The sequence below is a fragment of the Dromaius novaehollandiae genome, chromosome W (genome assembly GCF_036370855.1).
Source record: "Dromaius novaehollandiae isolate bDroNov1 chromosome W, bDroNov1.hap1, whole genome shotgun sequence".
NCBI classification, from domain to species: domain Eukaryota; kingdom Metazoa; phylum Chordata; class Aves; order Casuariiformes; family Dromaiidae; genus Dromaius; species Dromaius novaehollandiae.
Window position 1 is genome coordinate 35,353,888 of NC_088130.1, and position 27,665 is coordinate 35,381,552.

General features: G+C 38.3%; 1 protein-coding gene across 3 annotated transcripts in view; it reads left to right on the plus strand.

Moving 5' to 3' along the window:
* SKIC3 (SKI3 subunit of superkiller complex) overlaps window positions 1-26,813 on the plus strand; it is a 52,335-nt gene extending 25,522 nt beyond the window's left edge. For all 3 annotated transcript variants that reach the window (XM_064500222.1, XM_064500223.1, XM_064500224.1), the window contains exons 21-42: window positions 234-378; window positions 549-627; window positions 736-797; window positions 921-977; window positions 2,087-2,155; window positions 3,124-3,198; window positions 3,848-3,989; window positions 5,170-5,263; window positions 5,900-5,977; window positions 7,266-7,390; window positions 8,235-8,358; window positions 11,101-11,319; window positions 12,089-12,161; window positions 13,152-13,205; window positions 13,319-13,430; window positions 14,708-14,836; window positions 15,462-15,583; window positions 17,555-17,710; window positions 20,348-20,500; window positions 22,358-22,488; window positions 24,292-24,415; window positions 25,891-26,813. In XM_064500222.1, coding sequence (XP_064356292.1) covers window positions 234-378; window positions 549-627; window positions 736-797; window positions 921-977; window positions 2,087-2,155; window positions 3,124-3,198; window positions 3,848-3,989; window positions 5,170-5,263; window positions 5,900-5,977; window positions 7,266-7,390; window positions 8,235-8,358; window positions 11,101-11,319; window positions 12,089-12,161; window positions 13,152-13,205; window positions 13,319-13,430; window positions 14,708-14,836; window positions 15,462-15,583; window positions 17,555-17,710; window positions 20,348-20,500; window positions 22,358-22,488; window positions 24,292-24,415; window positions 25,891-25,968 — 2,401 coding nt within the window. In that variant the 3' untranslated portion in view covers window positions 25,969-26,813. The remainder of the gene's footprint in view (window positions 1-233; window positions 379-548; window positions 628-735; window positions 798-920; window positions 978-2,086; window positions 2,156-3,123; window positions 3,199-3,847; window positions 3,990-5,169; window positions 5,264-5,899; window positions 5,978-7,265; window positions 7,391-8,234; window positions 8,359-11,100; window positions 11,320-12,088; window positions 12,162-13,151; window positions 13,206-13,318; window positions 13,431-14,707; window positions 14,837-15,461; window positions 15,584-17,554; window positions 17,711-20,347; window positions 20,501-22,357; window positions 22,489-24,291; window positions 24,416-25,890) is intronic.
* Window positions 26,814-27,665: the final 852 nt, after the last annotated feature.

Here is a 27,665-nt window from a genome sequence, read left to right on the forward strand (position 1 = left end):
AGGATAGATTCTGTGAAGGTGACTGTCTGAATTAAACAAAAAAACCCCACTCCAGTGTCTGACAGCTTTCACTCCTGCTTCATTTATAATTGTGTAGTTGTCATTGACTTTGTCTTGTTTTCTGGGTTTTGTTTGTATTTATGCACATTTACTTGGTTTGTGTATTTTTTCAGTTTTCTAGTCTTCACATAGAAAGGTTATGAATAATGCTTCTCTAATTCATGTTTCTGTAGATGTTACGGCAGAGCTTTAAAATTGATGCCTTTGCCTAACATATGGTGTGATCTAGGAATAAATTATTATCGACAAGCAGAGCACCTGACAGCAATGGGCACTGACATGAATGAGATCAGTGAACTGCTAGAGAAATCTTTACAGGTATGGCCTCTGTGGGGGTTTTTTTATATAGTCTATAAAATTTAAATCAGCTTTGATGCCTTTATGCATAATCTTTGTCCTCAGTAAAATCTAAGTCTCTGAATAAGCAAGTGTATTAAATCATAATTTTTGCTCTTCTACTGATGTAATCATGCTTGATTCTCTTCTAGTGTCTCAAAAAAGCTGTGAGGCTTGACAGCAAAAATCATCTTCACTGGAATGCACTTGGTGTAGTTGCTTCCTGTAGTGGTGAGTCTTCAGTGAAGCCCCTAGCTGTATAATGTCCTAAATTAGAAGGCAACTTGACTAATGCTGTTCATAAAACGCAGTTACATCTAGCTCTCTTCTCTTTTCCAGCTATTGGAAATTATGCTCTTGCTCAACATTCGTTCATCAAATCTGTTCAAGCTGAGCAAATCGTAAGTGCTGTAGGCAGCTACCATCTGTTTCAAGTGGGCATTTAAAACTTCTTTCCCCTGGTGCGGAGTTATTTTTGAGTATAGCAATAATATGTTGATTTTAACTTTATTTCTTCTGTCTAGAATGTTGTTGCTTGGACCAACTTGGGGGTTTTGTATCTAGCAACTGGAAACATTGAGGTAATTCCCTTTTCTTATCTTCAAATATAGCTTCCCTTTACTTTTTTTAAGGGAGTATATGGAAGCAGAAGTATGGGCAAACAGTGAGAGCATCCTTCTCAGATTCAAGGAATATACTTCCTTTGTATGAAATAAAATCTGCAACTGTACCATACCTGAGTCGTACAGATGAATTAAATATTTGTTTTGGAGTGGATGAAGTTGAGTAACCTTTTTGTAAATTGCTGAGGTTGCTTTTCAAAGAATTTTATGAAATAAAAACTGTTTCAAAGGACTGATAAGTAGTTAGTCAAACCAATGCATACCAAGTTTGAAGAACTCTATACTTGTAGATCACAAGTAAACTGAACTTAAAATTTTTGAGTTTCCCGTAGGTAGCTAATTTCTGCTCATCAGCATATCATATGATTTGCCACAGTTCTGTGTGACTTTCAGGGTTTCTCTGGAGAAAAATTACAGAGTATTTAAATGAAGTCCAGACTTGTTATGCAGCTCAAACTACATTTAATCCTATTTGCTGGTCAGAATTACAGAACATCTTTGAAATTTTTGATGTGAGAAATGTGGTGATCAGACTGAGAATTATTTTTAAGAAAAATAATTTGATCCTACAGATTACTTACCTCTAAGGCCATTAATGCTAAGACTTTGCTGACCTTGTGCTGCATTGAGGGAAGAACACTGACCATATGCAAGCTAGAGCAAAACATCACTTGCAGGTGGTAAATCAGCTTAACAACTTTGAAAAAGATGTCTGTTTATCTATGTTTTCATGGAAGAAATAGAAATTTCCAAAATCAGAGCCTGGCTTTAAAATGCTAGCTTTTCTAATTAAATTTGGCAGCTTAAATGGTTTTATTGTTACGAGGAGGAAGTAGATTTGGAAGGGAAGGGAGTTTTAGTCTTGTAAAGACCTTTTCAGTAAGACTAAACTGCTTTAATTTCTCTGGGTGTTGCATTGTAATTTGGTATGGCACAGTAGATATTTTTAGCACTGACCTAATTTTGTCCGTGAAAACCATTACTGCATATCAGTAACTGTGTATACTCAACAGTGCTGTCTTAGTATGCCAGACAGTTCAATAGAATTGTTATCTTTGATTCTACAGCAAGCTCATGAGGCCTTCAAGACAGCCCAGTCTCTGGAGCCTTCTTACTTAATGTGTTGGATCGGGCAGGTAGGACATGAGAAATTATAAAACTGTGCACCAAAAGTAGTTGTTAAACAAGGTAGAGAGGATTTAGACTTCATCTTAGTTACTCTTCATTGGCACTTAAGCATGTTCCTAAAAATTAAATGTAAGCTTTTAAGTAGAGGGAACGACTTCCTCAGGGGACGGATGGAACCCTGTGTTTCCATGGTGTTGTGTAGGGAAAGCTACTGAAAACTCATATGTCTTTGTATAATGTTTTTACGTGGCTGATGCTGTTGCAAAGCTGTGTAAGAAACTAGCTGGTATAAACGAACACTGCTCTGTGCTCTGAAGCTTTTTATTGAGCTTTCTCAACAAAGCACTGTCTTCATAGTAGTTACTTCAGAAACTTCAGCTGTATCACAAGCTCACTGTTTGGCACTGCTTAACTCTTCTCAGGCCCTGAAGCAGTAAGTCTCTGATGTACCTGATGTAAAAGCTGTCCTTATAGGTAACTTCCTCCCTCTACCACTGTAGATTGGATATGATCTTACTGATAATTTAGGGCATCTATCATCTGACAATAAGTACAAATCACAGGGTATTTCTACTATTATGATCACCATACATGCCCTCTATAATCCCATGCTGCTGATCTGCTAATATCTACTCGAAACTGAATTCCAGGGAAGAACTAGCACCATCGCATGTCAAAATTCAGCTCCTGTCAGATATTATTATAGATTGTATTAACATAGGAAAGAAAACATTTTTTCTGAAGAATGTAAAGTAGCAGCAGCAGACCTTAAGTTTCAAGTACTGATGCGGTGCAGACTGCTTGTGCTCCCTTTGATGTTTTTCTTCTTTAAAACAATGTTTCTTCGAGGGCATGAGAAAAGAAAATGTCTTCATGTTAAATAACTAAGGTGTGTTTAAAGTGATGTGTTCCGATGTGTTTCTTGTTAATGTCATAATTTTTGAAGTACCTGATCACAGCAATTTCTTCTCTGTAGGCTCTTATTGCAGAGAAAGTAGGCAGCTATGATACTATGGATCTCTTCAGGCACACAACTGAACTTAGCATGCATGTGAGTATAATAGTTGTCTTGTCCTGCAGATTCTAAATATCTAATCTCTCGACTTAGGTGATGTTTTTATTTATTTATTTATTTATTTAAATAGGCGTGTACTGAATGATGGAACAGTTAGGGTCTTGTTCTAAATGAGACTGTCTGGATTCCATGATGTTGTTCCTGGCCTGCTCTGACACTGAAAAGCAAGCAGTTATTTTAATAAATGCTATAGTCTGAATGGTCTGAGAAATCTGCTTCCCAAGTCATGAAAGTGCATTCTTGATGTTCCTCAAAACTGGACAGAAATCAAAAGCATAAATTACAACTGCTCCAGGAGAGAGCAAAGATATTGCCACTACTCTGAGTTCTAAGCAAAAGTGGATGACTTTTACGTTCTTTGTAACTCTTCTCATCTGTCATCCCTTCAGTAGTGCAGTATAATATATGTTAATGTGGGAATTCTTTTGCCCAAATGACAAGTCGTAACAACTGTGTTTGCAGTAGTTCCATTTAGTGTTGTTACACAGAAGAAGAAAACACTGACCCTGATATTTTTAGCTGAGGCTCTACCTTAAAAATTACAAGAACAATTCTGTTTTTTAAATATTTCACTGTTGCTCAAGCAGTTTTAATGACTCCTATTTTTCTTTGTTTGTTTCTTGAGACTGAGGGAGCAAAAGGCTATGCCCATTGGGTATGTTCAACACTGCAGGATAAAAGCAACAGAAACACTGAGCTGTATTTGTACAACATTGTTCAAATGAATGCTATTCCAGCAGCCCAGGTGGTGTTGAGCAAATATACAGGTAGGTAGTTTAAATGCCTCATTGAACTATCGAAAACCTGACTAAGATGCATTCAGAATGAATGAATGTACCACTTCTGATGAAGAGTGATCTGGCAGGGTTGGGGGAGAGGCTTTTGAACTGTAAAATTGACAACCAAAATAGGGTAAATAGGCTACTGGTTCTTATGATCATACTGAGATGAAATAGTGATATGAGTTCGGTCTTTCTGCTCATGTTCTTCCCCTAGATTTTGTTTCAAAGACTGGGCAAAACAACACCAAAACCTTGTCATATCTGTCACCAAATATTTGGTAACAGATTTCCTTTGGGTATGCCTGTATGGATAGGCACAGATACATGCCAACTCGTCTGCCCACGCGCCATGTTGTTTGGGCATAAGCCTGTTCCTGGATGCTGTATAACTTCATTAACTGATGCACACCATTGCGTTAATATTCTGTGTCTTGCTGAAGTTTTTCTTAGGAGGCCACACTGGCTGGGAACTGTTCCTTATGGGGGTAGGCTTGTGCCTGTCTAGCCAGGAGTATGGGTAGAGCAAGTGTGGATTTTCTTTTATCTATTGTTGTAAATTCTTCGAATAGTAATCTGTTACTGGTTTTTGTGAGCTACATAATAAGGTGCAAGCTCTTAAAATGAAAAAAGTGTGAGAATGTGTGTATTCTCTGCTTATAAAATGCCTATTCTTAAACAGATTGCAAGAGGGACCTGTCTGACCCCTTCTAGTGTGTGGAGAACTGTTAGAAGCCTCGAGTGGGATGATAGCTGACAAATCTGTGCTTTAACTATTCACAAGCTTTCCAAAGTTGTACTGTTGAAAATAAACCTTAGAGTTCTATTAGTATTTTACTAGAATGAATAAAAGCTGGATAGTTTATTTCATTCCAGAAAAACCCAAGCCACTGCAGGCTGAAAAACAGTATATTGGGCCTGTCAGTGACATCTGTGTGATAAGATCTGAAATACTTTTGAGCTAGCCTGATGCTGTGGGTCTTTATCTCTTCTTTATTTGCATGCAGCCTATCAAAATGATTCCAATGAGCAACTGACAGAAGCACTTGGCAAAGTGCTTCATATATGTATATACACTGTAGCATCAATGTAGCAACATTTTTTTCTAATACTTTTTCACAGCTCTTTCTGATCATGTTCTCTTATACCATCAATTCTGCTTTTCTAGAAAGAAATCCAGATGATGCATCTGCTTTCACAATGCTTGGTTATTTGAATGAATATCTGCATCTAAAAAGGCAGGCAACAGATGCCTATCAGAGGTAAACTATACATCCTGGGATATTTACTGATAGAAGCTCCTTGACTTCTTTTTCCATACCAGCTGAAAAACTTAGGTTTTTTCCTTTTCCTGTAATAAACTTTATTTTCTAAATTCCAAAGTACATCCCAGCTAACTGTACTGTAAGGGGGTTAGGGAGATGTTGTTATATGGGAATGGACAACTGGAAGAATAAAGGTGTCCCAAGACTGTGTGTCTTTCTTACCAGGATATTTGGTTAACTCACTATACCAGATTTAAGGGTTTTTTTTGTTTGTTTTTAAACAGATCCCTGATGTAATCTTGAATTTGTTGATGGAACTGTTTTAATGGAGCCTCTTTTTTTGTTTTAGTTCCTGTCTCTGTCTCACTTTAATTACTGTAGGTTGTTGGGGTTTTGTTTTTTATTTTCTGCTTTCTCCCTTTCAGATAGGAGGAGGTGGTGGTGAAGGAAATAGTGTTTGCTGAGCATGTTTGCTAATGCATTAAAACTTTGTAAAATAAGCTCTGTTTGTGCTTAATTAGTATAGTAAGAGACTTCTGCGTAACACATTTATCTGTTCTGCTCTGAGAACAAATGTCAAAATATGTGCGTTATAGTCATATGGTAAATATTCATAATTGTGGTTATTTCAAGGGCGGCTTCATTGCTGAAAAACTCTAAAGATACAGAAAAATATAATATAGCAATGCAGAACTATGGCAGATCACTGTGGTAAGTGTTATTATTTCAACTCCTAACTTCAGCTTTGGATGTAGTGAATGCAGTGGTGTAAACCATGGGTGAGGCTGAAAGGCGAAAGGTAGCTCTAGAAAGGAATATAGTAACCAACCATTTTTAACTATAAACAAGTTTTAACTGTATAGGTGCTTCAGAAACCTGTAGCATACATAACAAACTACAAGGAATTGCTGTATCTGTTCACAGCTTATAACAGATCAGTGATTCTCTTTCCCCCCAGTTTGATCCTTGAACACCTTAATGCAGTCTCCATGCAATGTAGTGGTCTTATGGTCTCCAGAACGATGAACTTTTTAATGATCTCCACACTGTAGATATGGATCTGAACCCAGCTAGTCTTAGGTTGTGTAAAGTAGCTGCTTCAACCTTGATCAGCAATCTTTTCTACTTGACGTTTGTATTTGCATTGACCAGTATAACCTGAAGCATGTGTGGTTGGGGTGTTAGGTGCAAGGATGCGACCTTTCTTCTGAAGAGTGCAGTTTACTTAGAATTGTAAGTTCCTTTCACAATTTTCTTATAGTCCTGAGGAAGCACAGGGTCACAAATCTAAACAGGTAAAGATTTCAGAGTGCTCTTTGAAGAGAGAGAACTCAAGCTCTGCTGATTAGATTTTGTCAGTTCTCTAAGGACACTCCATATATGATTAAATTCTGATACATGACACTGGATCTTCTAGGATGAGAGGAGTTTAACTTTAAGGAGGATCTTAGGAGTGGCTCTTCAGTTTCCCATAGTCTCAGATCCAGGCTGCATGCATGGGGATTCCTGTGTGCAACTTTAGCAAGTGTAAAGCTCCAGTAACTACTAATTAGTTCTAAAAAACACAATCCTGTATGAGTTTTTCAATGGTAGTCTTAGAACAAGAACGGTGTGCGTGTGTGTGTGTGTGTGTATATGTATGTGCACACATGCCTCTCTACTTTGGCTTGCTTTTTTATGCTCATATTTCATCTTCGCTGTTTTCTCCCACTCCCTCCTCACTTCACTGTGTTGACCATAAGGTGACGTCATTAAATACAGCTTTCGCAGATAGTGGGGATTTCTTCACTATTCTTCATGCAACAGGTAGTCTGGGAGAGTAGTTGGTGTAGGAAGAGGAGGATGGGGAATACTGCACATTCTTGTCCTAGTCTTGCTTTTTTCCGTATGTCTGCTTACAACTGCTGTTGGAAATAGAATACTGGACTGGATAGACAACTTGTCTGAGTCATAGCAGATGTTGCTACATCTTCATACCAGTGACACTTTATTTTTACAGTGGCATTGGTCAGTGTGATAAGGCCATTGAAGTTTACACATCAATACCCCTAACTGAGTTTCATGGCATTGTGGGAATAGCATTAGCCTACTTCAAGAAGGGGCTCTTACAAGAAAGTATTAAAGGTAAGCATCTGCCTAATTTGAGGCACTATCAGGCACTTGGTAAGATTAATACTGCCAAAATTTGTTTGTCTAACCAACCAAGTTGTAGCTCAGCTCACCGCACTCTTTAGTCCGTAATGCAGGAGTAAAGTAGAACTTCCATAGTTATTTGAATCAGTAGACTAAGCAGGCTGCTAGAACTATTCTAACGTACTTAAGGAAGCTATGTTTCTTCATTATAAGTATTTAATTTTTGCCCACTGAACTGTTGTGTTCTAAGCTTCCCTTGGTCTCAAGTGGATTGACTTTTCTGGAAAAAACAGTTTTAGATAGGAGACTACTCTGTTGTTCAAAGCACTCTATAGCTAAGATTTGAGGCTTCTAAAAGGCATACTGAATTGTCAGTTTACAAGTTTAAGCACTCACAGTGGAGCAGCCAGCTCAGCATTTTAAATCATCCCCAGTTTGTAACTGGGGCTGTGTGTGTCCATACCAAGTACAGTTTCCTAAGTAAACTACCACAGGGGCATCCTTAGATGGTGTTCTTTTCTTCTTCTTTTAAATCAATATAGGGATATTGACTTTTCAGATCTGTTTCCACTTGCTACATCTTAAACAGCTCCCAGAATCTAAACAGCTTTTTAAATTTGACATTTTCTAACACACAATTGCTCCCTAAGCTCTTAGTCAACTTTTTTTGTCCTGTGCCTACGATTTGAGGTGTATTTGAGGTGTGAAAAATTTAGTGAATATAAAATCAGTGCCTCTCTGTGTATGCATTCTAATAGCATGCCTTTCCACAGGCTTTATAATCTTTGTATTCTTTTTTCTCCTACTTTAATTCTGAATCTTGACTTTTTACCAGCCTATGAGAGAGCATTGTCTGTTGCTGAGTCTGAACAAGATAAAGCCCATATCCTGACTGCCTTGGCAATAATAGAATATAAACAGAACAAAGTGGATGCTGCAAAGACTCTGCTATTTAAATGGTGAGTGGAAAGAAAAATAATCAGTGTATAATGTTTGATTGTACTGCTAAGTCCTTGAGACTACTTTTTTTATTGGGTCTCAGGTAGGTGCTTTGTATTGTGAAGTAGAAACAAGAGTGGATAGTGTTCCCTACAGTCTATTAATGCTAGCTGTCCGTTTTGTTTTAGGTCCTGTGTGGTGTTCTATACTAAAAAGCACTGTATAGTGGAGGGACTGGTAGGCTGGGCAGTTTGGGTGTCTAATTTTTCTGCATTGTAGCGTTAATAGGCTTATCATTAAGATGATGTTAACTTGTAGTTGTCCTACTCATTAGGGAATACTTATGTTCTTTGTAATAAATCTACGTGGCTAATAAAAACAAATTAAGTTTAAATAGTCAGAAATTCCCAGAAAAAATGTGTTCCAGGCATCACAGATGAGCACAGTCTTGTACATTCCCTATGAAGCGAAGCAGACCTTTTTCAGTTGTTCACTTGCATCATGAATGTCTTTTTCTTCAGGCCTCTGGAGACTTAAAAACCCCTCGCTCATTTTAATTTCCTAGTAGCTATGAATTAAGGTCTAATATCTCAGCCTCTAAGGGCAGATATCTGTCAATACAGAACTCCAATACTGGCTGTACTGTCTCCATCTTGCCAGCAGATTCTCAAAGTTACTGAAATAGTGAAGGTCCGTGACCTAGTACGCTCTAAATCCTGCATAACTGATGATTAACTAGCTAGGGAGCTGATATTTCCTACATCCTATTAGTCACTGCAGAGTTCTATTTTTATGATAAACTTTGACAATGAGAACTTCCTACATGATGTTAGTCACTTGTGTTTAAAGGAGGAAAAAAAATAGTAAACGCTCTAGAAAATAATACTAAGTAAATCTGTCTAGACTTAGATCTGAAGCACAGTCCTGCAAAAGTATACAGTGGCATTTCAGTAATAAGAAAAAAACCCTGTACATTCTGTTCAAACAGATCATGGAATTTATGCTAGATGGTCTAAAGGGCTTGAGCAGGGCATTGTACAAGGGGCTGCCTTTAGTATTTTCTCATGGCCAGCTTGGCATAGGGATTTTGGTAATGACTATGTCTTTATAGCTGATATGATAAACTGTACTTACGCATGGGAGGGATGTGCCTTTGCATCACGTAAGAGACTCAGTGCTGGTTATTCAAGTTTGCATTTAAACAACTCTTAAGAATTTTTTTCCTAGTATTCAAGTTTGCATTTAAACAACTCTTAAGAATTTTTTTTGTAGGAACTGAAAACAAAGCATAGAATAAGATGTTTATGTTTTTGCTTTTATTTGAAGTCAAAAGTAATAATTAGGTGCTTGAAAAGGAACTTCATAATACTCATCCGATAAATGAAACAAGGCAGCACTTCAGTCTGTAATTATGTTTTGGACATGGCAGTTTTTTAACTCTCAGTAACAACTGTTGCCACATACTGTTTCATTATTTGCCTCCTTTAAATTGGTTTTGCAATTTACTTTTGACAATTGAAATACCTTTGGTGTAAGAATACTTTCAATTAGTACATCAGTTAAGATCTTTGTTTCTGGTTGTTTTGTACTGAGCTTGGTCTGTGTTTTCACCAGAGTTGAAGTTCAAGAGATTATCTTTACTTGAGTTAGACTTCACCACCTATACCAGAGTAATTTGCTGAACTGTATCTAGTAGTTCTTCCATAAAGCTTTGAATACTATTGATACAAGGTTAAACGGCCTCTTATAATGAAGTGAAGGCTGATTCATTTTTAATTGATTGTGGAAAGTGTGCTCAAACTACCTTTAAGCTGCAATAAATTGTGAGGCTTAATTTCTTCGAACGGTCTAATTGAAAGAAAAGCTCTATACCAGAGGCTCGTTTCTGACTGGACTTCTGTTGTAAAGTTGTAAATAGGAACGTTGCAACTAGTTTGGCACTAGTTAGAAGTATAGACTCCTTCAAGAAGAGGATATAGGTGTTGGTGTTGGATGTTCTCTCACTGTTCATTTTATGGCTACTTCCTGAGGGCAACAAATGTGTGAATTCTTGCCAAATATTTATAGTTAGTGAGCTTGAGTGCTGAAGTACCACATCACCACTGCTCTCTTTCTTTATCCTAAGATCTCAGAAATACTGATCTAGCTTGATCCAGCATCCTATACTAAGATGTCATTAATTCAGCATACCATAACAATTGATAAATTGGGAATTCATACCCTGACTGCAAGTCAGGCAAGTGAGGGTCGGATACCAGTGAAGAGAGAGACTCAAAGTTCCTGAGGGGTTAAACAGGATAGATTTAATAAAGGGTTTGTACTGCAAGCTGCACGGGGAGCCCCGAGAACCATGCAGAGGAGTTGCTGATGGGAGGCTGCCGAAGGCATGGGTCAGACGTGTGGGTCAGATGCCCAGGTGGGACTCAACTTGTTGTATCCTAAGGGCCCCTTAAGTCTACTAGCACTATTTCCTTATCTCAGCTATGCTAACCTTGAGAGACTACTGTGCATGAAGACATTGTTGACAAAACAGAATATGCATTCCTGGCCCTGGTGGGAATTTGGTCAGTGTGTAGTTTCACATGCTGGGCCTGCTACCGCATACTCTGCCAGTCACTGACTCCTCATCAGATCTTCCACAGGTGTTCTCACTACACATACACAGGAGCAAGAGGACTCCAAAGTAACAAATACTGTAATATTAACAAGTTTAATTTGTGTTCCCCAATGACCTGTCTCCTTTCCTCCCTCTGTTTCAACAGCTCATTAAAGGAACCCAGTACAGAAAGTCTGAAGGCTCTGTGCGCATTAGGGCTGGTGAAGCAGGATGCTACACTTGCAACAGCAGCACTAAAAGAATTATTGAAGCATGTCAAAGGGGAAGATAGCATTTATGAGAGGTGCCTTATTACTGCTGCTGTTTATGCATTGCAAGGTAGAAACGTGGGGGTCCGGAGACAAGTCTGCAAAGCAATTCATAGGTACGTATTCTGTCTGTCTTAAATTGTCTTATAAATGTGTCATTTTGTTTAATGTTGAGTAGTAAGCAAATCTCTGCACGCTTGCAGCATGCTTGAAAAACAAAGTTTTATTGATTTATGGGGTCAAGTTGCCCAAATTTTGTGGCTTGTTTGGGGCTTTCTGTTTCTGGTTTGTTGGCTTTTTAACTGTTACATAAGTTGATTGTTCTAGAAAAGTATTTTTTACCATAGGTAGCAGAACCTTCAACCTAGAAAAGTGTCTAGGACTTTTATTTAATATTTAACGGCCTCTGGGGCAGTTCATTCTGTTTGCTAAATATCCTTGTTTAAATGCATTATGATTAACCTAAGCATCATAGGGAGGGAGGATTTTAATCAATGCCTTTAAGCAAGCAGTACCTGGTACTCTCTCTGGGTGTTTTCAGAAACTGTCCTGCTTGTAGACTGTTTTTCCCCAAACTACAATTAAAATTCCATATTTCTTAGACTGTGAGGACAAGATCTTTAATCCTAGGTTTTGTCTCTCTTTTCTGCCTGTAAATATTGATATGTATATTGTATACTTCATTTCTTTAACTAGCAAGATAACTTTTTGGTATTTTGTTGACTGTGTGTTTTAAATTACTGTCTATGTCTATTTGCTACCACAGTGTGTTTTCTTTTTAATATAAAAAAATCCCTTTGGGATTTATAGCAACTGCCTACAGAGTCACAGAAGACCAGATTAATGTGGAATTTGGAAAGTCTAATAACCTTGTTCTTTTTCCAGTAACCCTGATAATCCTGCCCTTTGGTCTCTCCTGTCTCGACTAGTTCCACTTTATACGCCACAGAATGCAAAAGTAAGTGAGCTGCTATAATACATCTGTGGTGTTTATGTCCTGAGTAGAAGCTGTGTGTGTGTTTCTTAACCAGAAAACAACAAAGAAGCCTCAATACATGTGCATTCACTAGTTAATAGGAAAAATTGAGGCTTACGTATACAAGTAAATACTGAGCGAGTTGCCGACACAATTATTTCCATCTTTCATTGGGTAGTGATCCTTTACCTACTTGAAATAAACTTACAGGAAAAAAATACTCAAATTATAGGAAAAAGCTATACAAGACCTTTTACTTGCTGTCTTTGTAGCCCTGCTGTGCAGGGCAGTCATTATAACACGCTTATGCTAACAGAAGGGTCCCCGAATGGACTCAAAAGCTCTTAAGAGAGAAACTTGTAGATATACAAGCTTAGCATCTCTTTTTACTCTCTCTCTCTTTTCAAAAACTTTAAAAAGTTTTTTGAACTTTTGATTTCTGGCTGATGCCTCCATGTTAAACAGTAAACTCTAAATCCATGTGTCATCCCCAGAAATGATCACATTAGCCTTTTTTTATAGGGAATGAGCCCAGAGTGGTTAAAAAGAAAAAGTGTGTGTGTGTCCTTGTGTAAACTCTTTTTTGTTAAGATTTTTGCATGTTGAATTTGGCTAGTCTAGTCAGTATCACTTTTTGTAATAGCCAGTGTTTCTTTCCTGCTTTCGTGCTCATTGTTAACTCCTTTCCAAATACTCATTGTCTTAAATTATGGCAATTATCCAAACTGAAATAGCACCTGAAAATGAATCCCTTTCTATATGGGGCTGAAACTAGCAAGGCAGCTTTAATCTTGAATAGCTTTTCATAATTCTTTATAACTAGATTGTCCTGCAGGAAAGGGAGATGTCTGATGGTAAAAACTTAGTTTATATTTCTGATTAAGACAGGCAAAAAGATCTTGGCTATGTATTTTGTTTAAAAGTTCTGCATTCATCAGTCATCTAACCTGTTTAACATTTTTTATCTTGCAGGGGGGAGCTGTGGCAGGAAACGTTGCATGTATGCTTGATTTAAACCATGGAAAGGTTTGAATTTCTCTCTTGAAATGCAGACTTATAATTCCATAAACAATCCTAAAATGAATCCCATCTGGTCCCTTACATTAGACTGCTAAAAATCACTTTTGTGTTCTCTGTAGAAAGTTCTGCTGAACATTGCAGTTAATCAGTTGGCAGCAGGATGTCACTCATTAGAAGATCAGAAAAACAATCCTCTGAAGAATATTCAAAAGGCAATCCATCTCTGTCCAGGTTGTTCTTTTTCTCCAACATACTAGTGGTTTTTTTGTTTGTTTTTCTTATCAGAAGCAAAACTCTTGCCTGAACAAAGGCAAGAATGTGCTTCCCTTGGATTAATCACCCGTATGTTTTGTAGAGAATGCTTAGAATAATAGTTAGAAGTTCAACTCTAAGTTTAGGTCTGTTGAATTAAACCAGACAAGGGGAAAAAAACAAAACAAAACTGAGTTTTACAGTTGTTCTGAAAACTTTGGCAATTTGTTTATCATGTAGTCAGAGGAGAGATAACTATTATTTCATATATTAGACAAAAAAAAGTTCTGTGAGGGACAGAACACTGGGGCAGGGACACTGAGCAGAAAAGATCTATTCATCTGGCTTAAGACTTTGGATTGGAAATGTTCTGTTACAGTATGCTGGTTAAATGATGATCTTCATTAAATGTATAAAATGCAAATCTAGTGGGGTTTTCAGGGCTTTGAAAAGTAGCACTTGAAAGTGAAATACCAAAACATTGTTCCTTCTGCAGTGTTAATGCTCTGATGCATCAATGTGGATTGCAAGTTAAAACTTTAATTACTTTCCCACAGGTACATACATGACTACTATTCATAAGCGTTATCCTTTACACTTTACTTTGAGATCCTCAAACCTTGTTTTATTTTCCAGACAAATTTCATAATCTTTGAGCTGAAAACTTACATGGCTGAAATTTTTGAATGAGCTCTGTACGGTTCAGGGCTACAGAAGCAGGATCCTTTCGGTCACAGTTGCTCCTGACTTGCCTATGTCAGGGTAATGCTGAGCTTGAATTAGCTGATATGAGAAGTAGGCACCTATCCATGATCATCATAACTTTCATACTGGTGGTTGGACAAGATTGAGTCTGTGTGACTGAAAGCTGTGGATCATGGTATTTTGGGATTTTTTTTGCTGCTGCTATTTCTATAAATGACAATGAAGTTTAATCTACGTAGTCAGAAGTCAGGTGGCAGCTTCAGATCAGCATAGCAGTAGCCATGTAAAAACTATTAGATGGCTTTAGAAGCAGCATCTTTGTCTTAGGACTTGAAGAGTCTTACGTATTAGTGGCAAATAGTTACCCACTGCCATGTGCGGAGCAGATGTAAGGATCTGGTTGATTTATTTGCCTTGTTCTTGCTATCTCTTTTATACAGTATGTGGTTCCATCGATGGCTATGTTTTCTACGTGGTAAAGATCATTCTAGATGGTATACCAATGTATTAAGAACAGGCACAAGTTCCCTTTAACAGTTCTCTCCTTCTAGATAATCCTGCTGCCTGGGCAGTGCTAATGGCAGCCTGTCATGCTGAAAACACTGTCGTTTGTCTAAACAACACTGAGCCAAAGCGAACGGATCTAGAGATGACTCTCGTATCTACGATTTCAGCCAAAAGTATGACAATATAAAACTTTCAAAAATTGAAATGCACTAAGCTTGCAATTCTCTTCTGAATTTGAGAAGCTTGTAAATAATCTGAGAATCCCTTGGTAATGATTTGAGCTGTAACTGTATTTTTCCCATAAACATACTAAATCATAATGTCAGAGTTAGGGTTAATTAACATGATCGTAGCTCCCCCAAACCCTCCCCCATCAAAGCCTCAAATGCTTTTTTGAAACAATACTTCTGAACTGATATCTAAATGATTGGATGAAGATATTAGACCAAAGGAACAGTTTACCAAAAAAGTCCCAAATAATCAATGAACTGTATAACTCTTCCAGTAGAAGGATAAACCATACTAATAGACCTCACTCTTGCTTGAGGTCCTTAGCATTTTGCAAAGAAATTAAAATTCCATGTTTGTTTGATTATTCAGAATATTAATTCATAATGGTTGGCTTCCCCACCCCTCACCCTTTCTTGTTTTTAATTCCATCATCTCTTGATGTTCTTGCTAATGAAGGAAGCCCTATCAGACTAATACACTTCTAATCTCTCCCTTAGTAGGTCGTGAGCATGTGACATAGTATGGCACTACAGCATGTATAGTGAAGTGTTTTATCTGTATTTGCAGCTGGAGAAAACAACCTTCCAGCTAATTACAACAAGGCTCTTGAAGGTTGGTCTCTATGTCAAGCTATTACTGGTCTAGAAGAGACTGGTAGGATCTCAGATGCTGAAGCACTTTGTAGCAAGGTATGATGGCAGCATGCTGGCAGAATGTGGTAGAATTGCATTAAAATTATGTCTTGTCTGTCTGTGCTTTACAAAAAGGTAATCAATGAATTAGCAACTGTCTATGCCAGGAGAGCTGCTAACTGCAATGGTTGCTGGTGCATCTCTTCCCCCCAGCTCCACACCCAAGATAATTATTCTACCTGCAATACCAAAACTGTCTAAATAGTTGAAGCAAGCAAGATATGACACATCGTAGCAAAACTTGGTGTCTCCTTCTTGCCTTTTTTCAGTAACCTGGTATTAAGTGAAACATTACAGAAATTCAAAGCTTCATATCCTGGTAGGAGACTGTCAGAGAAGTGAACTGCCTTTTGTTCTGTGGTTGAGTTGTATTGATTCTCTGTTTCAGAGCCTAAATTCAGTTCTGACTACAAACAAAAAGATTGACTTGCCTAAGTCATTAAGGATAGCATTAAAGAAAAACAAATCCAAGTTTAATAATTTTAAAAAAAGAAAAGTCTTGGGTCAATGCAGTTGGCAACTATTGTGTTAGCAAGCCTGAAGTACACATATCTGGGTCTGTTTCATGTTTTCATGAATAGAAGACTTTGCAGAACATGAGCAAAATAACAGTTGAACTCAGTCACATGTCCCTGATTTTCACAAAGGAAAATGTCCTTTGGGAAAGGAGTTAATTCCTAAAAATGAGCTTCAGTAAAGATGCTGGTTTTCTAGGGGGAAATCCTTTCCTATGTCTTTCTTTGCTGGGAGATGTTTTACTTTTCTGACCAACATGTCTACTGACCTGTCTTATATTTACAAGAGTTGCAAGTCCTCACACATACACAGTGATAGTTCAGGGTGATGGCGTGGGTTGGTTATGGTTAGTTTTTGTTTCACTGGTTAAATAGTTAGTCTGGTGTGAAGAGAGTCAGTGCCTGCAGTTTGGGAAGAAACAGGGAATCAGACTCTCTGGTATTGCTAACTCTCGTTGACAGTTTTGGCCTCGAAATTACCAGAAAACAATGTAACTGGAGATGATGAGTCAGGCATCCCACTTTCTCAGTCTGAGACAGGCAACGTGAATTTCACACTTGCTAATGGGGAAAAATTGCAGCAAATACCTGCCTCTTATATTGGCTTTCATGCCCTATCTCTGGCTAATTAAGCCTCTAGAATATTTTTTGTCATAAATTCTCTTACATAGGTGTGTTCTTCACAAAAGCTTGTTAAGAACCCCCAAGCAATATATTTTGCTTAAAGGTGAGCCAGGGAAGGAGATGAAAAGTGTAAGCATTCTGTCTTAAAAAATCTCATTTGAGCTAAAATTCTCAGATGTATCCTGGTTTGAACAAGTTAACTAGAATATAGTGTGATTTGCAGACATATCAAATCTTTCACCTGAGAAGAATAAAGCAACAGGTGGCTAGTTTTCTGGCTTTGTTCTTTCGGGTGAGTTTGTTCTAAGAAATAAACTCTTATCTGCTGTTACTGAACAGGAAATGTTTAGTAAGGTGTTTATATTCCAGTGAGAATAGGACACCTTAGCTATGAGAACCAAAGTCACTTGGGAAATACTCAGGATCACTTTTAGCCTTATGACAGATTTTTGCTTTTATTAGCCCCGTACTCGTAATGATCATGAAGCCAGAGAACTAAAGGATTTATTCATCTTTCCTTTCTTAGAAAGGTACAGGTTTACCATTTTCCTGTCTAGCTTTCAGAAACCTCTAAAGGTTGGACATATGCAAAACTTAGGGTAGATTTCATATGTATTTTGGGAACAGGAAGAGGAAAAAACACTTCCATGCATCAGTTCCTGGACCACCTCTTGTACAGAGAAGGGGAGGAAAACGCTCTTTTGCAAGTGTCCTGGGAATGTTTTCAATGTTAGGTTTTCTGCGAAGACCCAAATGGAAAAACCTAAGTGTGTTCTGATACTTGGAAATGATATTTCTGATACCTTGTAGAGTTCTGATTTGGTTTTAGGGTTTAAAAAGCTGCCCAGAGCACCCAGGTCTGTTCTTGCTTTTGAGACAAGTTCAGTGTAAGCAGCTGTTACAGTCTCACAAAGAGCTTCCAGATACCGTCCTGGAGGAGCTTCGCAAGACAGTCATGACCAGTTCAACAGTTGCAGCGTGGCAAGTAAGTCTGGATTCTCTCCCTGATTTTTTTTGTATGCTGTCCTGTTCAGAGAGCTCTCTGAGAGTGGGCTTGTTTCACTGTTTGCTTTTAGTCATCCACTGACAGCGAGAGAGAAGCCATCTCATATTCAGTTCTTTATAAAGCTGTAATGCTATATGGATTTTCTGTAATAGTTGAAATAAAAGGGACTGTTAGTAAGAACAAGCAGACTTGGAAGCAAGACAAGTAAAAACTTGGGAGTAAACCTCTGACACTGATCTCTTTAGCAATCTGGGACTTGGCAATCTGAGCAGAAACCAGTAAAATATTTCATAACCTATAAGAATAGACAGAAGTAAATTGTTTCCTAATACAGTAATATACACTTTCTTTTTTGGGGTATGACAACTTAGAATAAGCCTTTCTTGACTTTTCTGCTTAATTTCCTGGTGTTAAGTGTCTCATTCTTTTGAGTCAGTTGAGGCTGGGGTCGAGGAACAGAAGTCATCCGGGAGCAGTATTTGCTGACTCCCTTCTGTGGGATCCCAAGCAAGCGTTTCTAGTTAGTAAGAACATGCTATAACTTGGTTCATGTTGCTTCTGTGAGACAGCCTTCTCAGACTGTCTCACAGATGCCAGTAGGTCTCCCTGGTGAGACCACTCACTTTTCTAACTGTTGCCGTTATCTTCCTTTGCTAATCTTAGCAGTGTGCGGTCCTGCATGTAGCTGGATAGCTGTAGGATATATGATAGTCCCGCTGCCTGTTCAATAAGTAAATACCTCTTTGCAGTAAGTTTCACTCAAGTGATTTCAGTGTCAAAAGACCAGAGAGAGGATGCCGAAGAGGTCATTGTCTCCCTTGTTATAAGGCTGCAGATCACAGCTTGTGAGACTTCATCTCTCCTTAGCTGCAGTACTTCCTCAAATTGGCTTCCCAAAATATGGGGGCATGTGAGAGGGACATGATTATATACTCTTACTATTTTAGTAATAATCTTGAAAATGGAGTTGGGGGTTTAGGTAATATTCTTCAAGCATCCCTTGAGTGGTCAAGTGTCATCTTGCACACAGACAGCAAAAGAAAATGAAGTGTGGGTTTTTGGGGGGGAAAGGGTTTGTTTTACTTTGGGCCCAGACTTAAAAAACAGATACCTTTGGGCAAGATCTTTCTGGTATTCAGTTGAAGAAGATACTCTAATCTCAGGGCTTGGATGGTGTCCTGAAAAAGCTTCCATGGCTGCTACATCTATTCATAATGGATAGATCTGTGCTTTCATCTTTTCTGGCTCTAAACTTAATGGTTTAATAAATGTTTTGTCTTAATTGGAAGTATCCCTTGTGATGCCTTGCAGTGTTATTAAGTTAGAGGGGCCATTAACTTTACTTTTTGCATAAGTTCTTGGCTTTTGTCTAAGTGGTTCTCTTGCAGCATTTAGGAGTGCTGCTGAACTGCTTTTCTGATGGCTGTTCCACCTTTATGCTGTGCAGGGAAAATAGTGAAAAGCTGGCCTTTTAGGGCTGCCATTGTTTATTTTTATGAACATCCTCTTCTGTCTTCTCCTTCACATCTTAAGTTCTAGGTATCTCCAGCTGCAAAGTACTGAGGCCAGTGAAGTCTTTTGAGCATCCTGAATGGATGCTTTACTTCACAAAGAAGTCCTGCAGCTTGAGGTCAAGAATGCATAATCTCACTAGTACTAATAGAACAGAAACTCCAGAAAGTACTTAATGATTAATAACTGTTGTGCATCAGAAAGGGCTTAGAATTGTGTCCCTCTTAATGCCTGGCAGTCTTTAGGTAACAGAAGTCTAAGGATCTTTGTTGAAAGTAAGAGAATCCTTTTTTTAAAAAAGTTTCTTTGCTTGGTGTCCCAGCAAAGAATATTTCTAAATGTAACTTACGCATTTTGGAACATCTTCATGCACATGTCAGCGATTTGCAGACTTGTGACTGCATCTGCTCTGATAAATGTAACATGGCTACAGGATTAATGAGGGAGGAGTGAGAAGCCTTTTGCTCCTCCTGGTGAGAGATCCCAGGACAGCTTATGCTGGCAGAAGCATGGAACTGCAGATCTATGTGCCTGCTTCCATTGCCCCACGTAGCTCCTCCAGCATGAGTCTGCTGGGTCAAAAGCTGTGTAGCCCAAGATGTACACTGGTTATCTGAGCTCAGACAGCCAGTTCTAATGTCTGCAAGTTCCTGACATTGCTCAGGTAGGCTGGAAGAACCTTTGTTCAAGGGGAGAAACTCTAACCTTTCATCTCTACAGAAGTTTTGGGGACAAACGAGGCACCCCACGGTACTCTCTTAGTCTGAAGAGTGACTTTGACAAAGCCAGCCACGTTATTTGTTCATCTGTGACCAATCTCCAGATGAAAATAGCTATCAAATAGTTGACCGTGAATGGTTGAGAGGACTATGAAATGTTACTGCAGTGAGGTGCACTGCCAGCTTTGCAATCAGGAAACTACATTTTCCTGCAGGGCAGTATTCAGTATGTTGTTGGAATACAGGACAGGGATTGGAGGGCGGTGGCTGTGTTTTAGCTAACAGTTTGTTTTGGCACTCTTATAAATTGAACTAAATGGTATTACCTGATGATATGCATGTTTTGGTGGCTCCCTAACTGATTGTGTTGGCTGTTTATTTTCAGTGGCTGGCAAAAGTATATCAGTCTCAAAGAATGATGGTTGCAGCAGAGATGTGTTACAGAAAGAGTCTGCAGTTGGCATCACAGCAGGGCAGCTGGAATGGGAAGTTATCCAGTCTGCTCAGGCTAGCTATGCTTGCACTGGAAATCTGCATGGTAGGGTAATCAAAATTATGTAACTATATGGTTTAACATGAGTTCGTGTAATGTAGGGCTTCTGTAATCTCCAGATGAAACCCTTGTTTAAATGACTTTGCATTTTATGAATGACAACTTGAGAATAAAATAAGACTTTAAGGGACAGTGGGCTGTTTTTAGAATCTTCCTTTATAGAAAAGGTTTTGTGAAATAATCAGCTAGAACCACTGTGTACCTAAAAAGGCTGATTCTTTCAATATGGCTTATTTCTCTAATAACAGGTTCAGTTCGATCATCCAGATTGACCCACCCCTCAAGTCTCCGTCTTTTAGTTCAGGCAGCTAGTTTTAATAAACTCTTACTGCAGTGGTGCTTGGACCCTTCATTCAGGTTTCAAGTAACTTTGTTATATGGCCATCTTTAGATAAGGTGCCCTGCCTTGAAGTGTAAAGAGAACATAAACCTTGTGGTATAAGGAAAACTGCAGTACTCTTTGCACTGTAGAATCAGGTGAATGTAACTAAATTCATAGAGAGTGTCTTTTTTTTTTTTTAAGCACCGTCTGTCTCTAGAAACTTGAAGTGCACTAGCAGGCTTTTTAAAGCCTAGTTGAAAAGGCAGATATTGCTGTGATCTTGGCTAACACTTTTTCGTATACTTTAATTGTCAATTGAGCTAACAGCTGTAATCAAAATCAGGCAAAGGAACCCCATATATCCGGAGTGCTTATATAAGAAAAGGCAGTCGGTTTTAGTGAGGATAAAGCTGCAGAACTGTTGTTTCTGGGGAGAAGAGAACCCTTCTGAGCATAGACAAGTTCCCTTCTCACAAGTGGGAGAGCCATGTGCTTCAAAAGGCAGAATTTGTCAAGTAGTGACAGGTTTTTTCCTCCCATAATTCTTCTGTCCTTTTCCTAGTGGTTTGCTCCTCATTTTCAATAGCTTCTAAATCTGTTATTGCAAAAGTTTCTGCAGGTTGCAAGGTACTTCTGTATACTCTCTTCACTGAACTAATACTGCCTCTTCAGATGTTGGCCTGAACTGCTTGGGAATGTATGAAACTTCATTTACAACCATAAGAAAACATAATTAACATGAAATATTCTATTAAATTAACTATCTCTCTTCAGTACTTTTTGCATGAGCAGAACAGTTGAAAGTGGGTTTCCATTGGTTTGCTTTGATCTGTACTGGTTTAATGAAATGTGCAAAAGCCTGATCAAAACCTTGCTCAGGTCTGAGAAAGCTCTGTTTCAAAAATGCTTGTGTCCCTTATCTGTCCACTTAAAAACATGGGCACCTCTTCAAGCACAGAAAACTAAATGCTATTCTGATAGATATAGAGGATAATAAGTTTTCCTTAAGCCAGAAGATGTAGTAATTTGCTGAATAGTTGTTCCATTAAGTAATTAAATTACCATCATCGAACTGGTTTTTACTTCTCATAAGACATTACCTTCCTCAGCCACTTCTGTGCATAAGCTGTACTTTCTAGAATAGTCTTGTATATGGGATGAAGACTTACAAAGTGAAGAGCAGACCAGGATTTGTGATTAAAACAAGCACTGTCGAGACATGTATAGAAAAAATAAAAAGCTTCCTTGCATAAATGAGCAAGTGGAATGCTTGCAAGGCAGCTCTGAGGATATTTAACATAATTTTTCCAGGCCCTTCCAATCAACGTAGTTTGTGTGTGTTTTTCTGATTTCGTTTGTTTAAGAAATCTCTTACTAACCTGCCAAATCTCTTACTAACCCGACAGCAGATTTGTAACTCAGAACAGCTTGAATTAAACCTACTCTCTAGGCAGCTGCAAACAAATACTGATTTATGCTACAGTAAAGCCCTCTGATCTTTGCGTGTGTTTTAATCATAGGCTAATGTCTCAAATGAGCACTGGCCATCCTTGGTTCAGGAGGCAACGACTGAAGCCTTGAAACTTTCTTCCTGCCCCCTGGCAGCACTCCTGCAAGCTCTGCTGCAGTATAATCGCAAAATGGGAGCAAGGTATGAATGATCTATTATGTTTGAAAGCAACACATTGTCTAAAAGTAAGTGTGGTCAGTATGCCTGGATCTAACTCAAGAACTAAAGGAAAACTGAAAATAAGAATTATTGAAGTAGCATGGCAGTTAAAAGGGAAAGGGGGTGGGGGGTGGTGGTGTGGGGAATAAGGAATCAGCAGAATTTCCCTCCTCTTCTCCAAAAGCTTTTAGATAACCAAGATACCAGGAGAAAAGACAGCTTTCCCCCCCGCCCCCAATAAAAAAAGGCATGTAATCCAAATAAATTACAGTCAACAAGTGCACACTTTTCTAAGACCCTGTTAAATAGCATCGTGGAAACAGATATCAGCGCTGGGATCCAATTTGATTTCGAATTGGACTTCATTGGGTTTCACATCTAATCCTGAATAGCTGAAGGTTATTCTACCAGACGTGCTCATTGAGTCTTTTTGAGGTACCTTATTTTGAAGAGGATTTGGAGCTTCCTACTTTAAGTTTGGTTTTAAGTCTAGTTTGCATTCTGTGAAATTTTTGCCTAACTAACCATGGAAAACTGGAATATTACATATGTTCTGTATTTGTTCAATAACTTATATATGTTTTTGTTAGATATTTCTAAGAAACTAACTTCTCCAGAGTCTGAGTTTGCTTACTTTTTCTGTGGACTTGTAGAAAAGTTACAGGCATCCTAATGTGATTATGTGGCCATTGTCATTTAAAAAAAAAAAAAAAAAAAAAAGACTGAAAACTCACTTAACCAGTTAAAATCAGTTTTATTACAATTGAAGATATTCAATTCCTTGAACAATAGACTTCTAGCAAGACCAAATAGATCTTGTGATATGTTTCAAAATACTGGAACAACTTTGTCTTAACTAAAAATAATAAAACAAAAATAGATGTAATCTCTCAACAGCCCACTAAATCATAATGCAATGGAAAATCACAGTAGTTACAAAGGACAGAATTCTTGAAACAACAGCCAAAGCTGATGGAGCACCAGTGGGTGAATACCATATCTTTAAACTTAACTGCCAGTTTTTACCAGCTTTCTATCGACATGGTGGTGAATTTGAATATGTCTTGATCTGGTACAAGTTAGCAGCAAGGCAGTATCAGCTAAATAGGATTTTAGTCTCCCATAGTACTCTACTTAAATTTCTCCTCTCTTCTGCCATTTCACATCTTGCCTCTGTTGTGTGTTACAGAAACTGCAGTACGTTTTGTGAGTGCTGGATTAAATATGTTTATGTGTAATATTTAATTATTTGGGGATTAGTAAGACTCTTGTTCTAGTAGCTCTGTCTTATGGCCTCATCTGTCTTCTAAAGGATTTATTTTATAGCTCTTAAACAGCAGAATATCTGCTATATTGTTAAGCAGATCACCTGTGGAAATCAGATGTTGGGCTGAGTTCACAGACAGCATGAGGTTTATCATGTTATCATAGCAGTAAAAATCTGCTATTTCAGTCTAATTCTGGGTCACCTACTAGCTAAAGCACTAACTTACATGTCTGATGTTAAACATAATGGGGGCAGTATTCCTTAGCATTCTAGGTGGAAAGCAGCAGTCACATAGGAAACAAAGGAATATGCATCTCACCTCTCCCGCTTCCTTGGGTAGTATGGAAACAAGGACATTCCTTTATGTTACTTTTGATTATTGTTGCTTATATGGGATACTAGTGTGCTCAAAAGATCTAAAGAGGCATTCTGGTTTAATCGCTAAGGTCTTAAAAGTTATATGCAAGCTAGTCATCCAAATTTTGTAGTTTATTTGAATTGTGTTTTCATGCTTCTAGGGAGACTCGTCGAATGTTGGAAAGACTGGTATATCAGCCTGGGAATCCAGAAACCATAGTATCTGTTGCACGCTGGTACCTTCTGCAACATCTGTATGCCAAAGATGATTATGAATTAATAGATGTAAGGCAGTCGATTTAATACGGAAATTCAATCAACTTCCATCAAATACTGTGCTTCTAACTTGAAATTGGGGTGGAGGGAGACCTGGGAGATTGTAACTCTCTTGCTCTACAGGTTGCAGGTCTAAGGATTCCACACTAGCAAAATTCACCTCAGTTTTCAAAATTGCATCCAGTTTGTTTGAAAGTTTTCCCTTCCTCCATGCAATACTAATGAAAAGCAACAGTAAAATCTTTCTCTAACTCCAATTGGAAAAGGTTTTACAAGTGTCTTTTCAGTAGACATGAGGACCAGTTTATCAGAATTTTGCCAGAACATGTTAATGCAATAAGAAAATGTTAATTCCCTCTAGATTGGCTGGAAATGGTGTGGTGTCCTTGACCTGAAAGATCTGAACAGTAGCTTGCAATGCTTCTGTCCTTTATGTATTTACTGTACGTGTAGTAGTGCATTATTTCCTGGTCATAGTGCTTGACAAATGTATTTGGTCAAACTCAAAAATCCATGCAGCTCTTTCACATGCTGCAAACTAAGGTGGTTCATTTTTGTCTTGTAACTGGAATTTTGTTACTCCAACTTTAATACCCTCTATTAATTATTTCTTGACTGCTGCTACTGGTACAATGAGCTCTTTTGCCCAAATTAACAGCTGTATTTTAGTGAAGTTCTGAATCAGTAGTGAGGTATGTTTGGAGGTAAAACATATCAAGTAGGCTCAGCATTGACAAAAATCCACATGCAATCACAGAGGTCTGTAAAAGAGCTAGAAATAATGAGTTCAGATGATCCTGATATGATCTCATTATGCTTGCTTTTGGGCAGCCATCTGTACTCTCTACCAGTGGGTACAATAAAAATAATGGCCAGAGTAAAGATTTCCTTTTTTGTTTTGTTTTTAATATATATAACATTACTGCAATTACAAGAGAAGTGCCATAAGCCTCTGGTACGTCTGTGAACATTAGACTGACATGGCAGCTATTTTAACTAGTAGAAAGGCTGCAAATGCAAGTTACGGAAAGTAAATTGAGAAAGACTACATCTAAATTAGATGGGGGAGGAGAAAGAAAATCTTGGCAGTTTTGTTCAAGTAAGTGCACAGAATATACAAATTTGTCTGCCAAAATGGAGTGAACATACTTACTGCAGGAGGCCAGCGTGCATTTACAGGGGGATAGGTCTCCTTTAGCTCCACTTGCTTCTTTGGCAGCAGGGAACTTACTTGTCAGACTTTTTCTCAGCCATAAGCAGCAAATGATGCTGTTTTAGCACATTGCAAGTGACTATAATTTTAGAGCTTAATGTCTGAGCAAGCTACGTGTAATGTTGAATATCTTTCTTGTCTGGACTTACAGGTTACTTGGGTTTTTAGGGAAACTGCATGGCAGAAACTAAAATGCTTTTGAGACAGCTGGTGATATATTAACAGTAAAACCATGAAGTTCTCAGTTTTCTGTTGTTTGTTTTCTCCACAGGTACTTGTAGAAAATGCAAAAGCTAATGGAGATGTTAGAGCTCTGGAACTAAACAAGAAATTGTCATCAAGTGCCTAGCGTGGACTGTTTCAAATAAAAAATCTTCCATTTACACAGTTTAATCAGGCCATCCTCCAGGAGCATATGTGGTTGGGCATTTTTTATTTGTGTTTCTGTCTCTGTTGCATCAGATGTGCTTTTTTTTATTATTATTATTATTATTATTTTTATTACAAAAGCAGGTTGTGCTCTTTACTCACCGACATGGGCACTACCATAAAACAATGCTTGGTTTTAAAGGAAAACCCCGAATTTTTTTCTTCCTCATTGAAATTGCAATTGCAATTGAAAGTGCTATTGCAATGGGGAGTCCTTGTCTTTATTTCCACCTTGGTTGCACGCAGAGAAGGATAATATTAGCTGCGTTGGCAGTGATGCAAAGTTGAAGAAGCTTCTACTTTTTTTTTTTTTTTTTTTTGCTTGGAACAGAGCCTCGATAGCCAAACAGCAGCATTGTTTTTCTCTCCCAGATATTGTAAAACATGCAGAAACTTAAAATGCCATATTTCTTTCATGTATTTTGTTTTGCAGTTGAGACCCAAATCCACTTGGAACTTCATGTGTGATGTCACCTTATAGGGTGGGATTTCTTAGTTTTTTTGTTTTGTTAGCTAACCTTAATCACAACAGTGTATTGGATCCTCTTGCCTATACAGGCTTCAGTAAACATTCCCATCAAGAAAAAGCCTGTAATCATCAGGGACAGGGTCATATATATAAATGTGTATGACAGGCTGTATTTATGTCTTGGTAATTCTGCTGCTGACTGCTTAATTGGATGAATCATGACAGTGGTTCTTAATACATTACGTTATTTTGCCCTTTATGTACATGAAAATAAAAGAATAAAGCAATGATTCTAATCTGCTAGTGCTACTGTTAGTGGTTTTCAAGCGGTTGACAACAGAGTCAAGATAGTTGTCCTTTCCTGGTTTAAAATTTCCTAAAGCCACCATCTGTCTACCAAAATCTTATGGCTTTGAGACATTTGCAGTGTACCTCTTGTTGCAGAGGAGAAAGGACACTTCCAATACATGCAGTGCACTGCTGAATTCAGCATATATCTGCTTTCAGGACCAGTTAAATTGGGCTTAAAGAAAGCAAGCTGCTGAGCTGGCAAGTGGGATGATCTAGGGGCTCCTCCTCTAGCGCATCCTCGGCTAGCAGTCACGCACAGTGATCCATGGAAGGCAGGCAAGAACATCAAGCTTGCCACTGCTATTTTAAACAGGAAAATTAAGCTCAGGAGGCTGGGTTTTCTGGTCTGTGGAGGTGAGCTCTCTGAATGGTAAGAATCCCTCCTTGTCTCCCACACTTTCATTCTCCCGCCCATCTCAGTGCAAAATATTTTTCCTTAAAAAGATTTTCTTTTTGTTAAATCTAGACCAGTTGTGATTCCCTTCACAGCCTGTTGTCGCACAGTCTTGAACTATTAGTGACTCCAAATATTAAAAAAGGAATGTAGCAAAAGCCAGACTCGTGACTCCCAAGATTAGCTATAACTTTTTTTTAGCTTGCTGCAATTACAGCCTTGAAAATTCTTCCAGCGTTTAGTTTTTATCACTGTATATGCTTTTGATATTTATGTGATACCTACTCTGGTGGTGGGAGAGCCAGCAGCCCTAGCCTGATGGCTGCATAGTACGTTGCTGCCTGCCCTCGTTAATGCATTACAGAAATGCTTTTACCTGACTCTTAGACTGTACTCTGTTCAG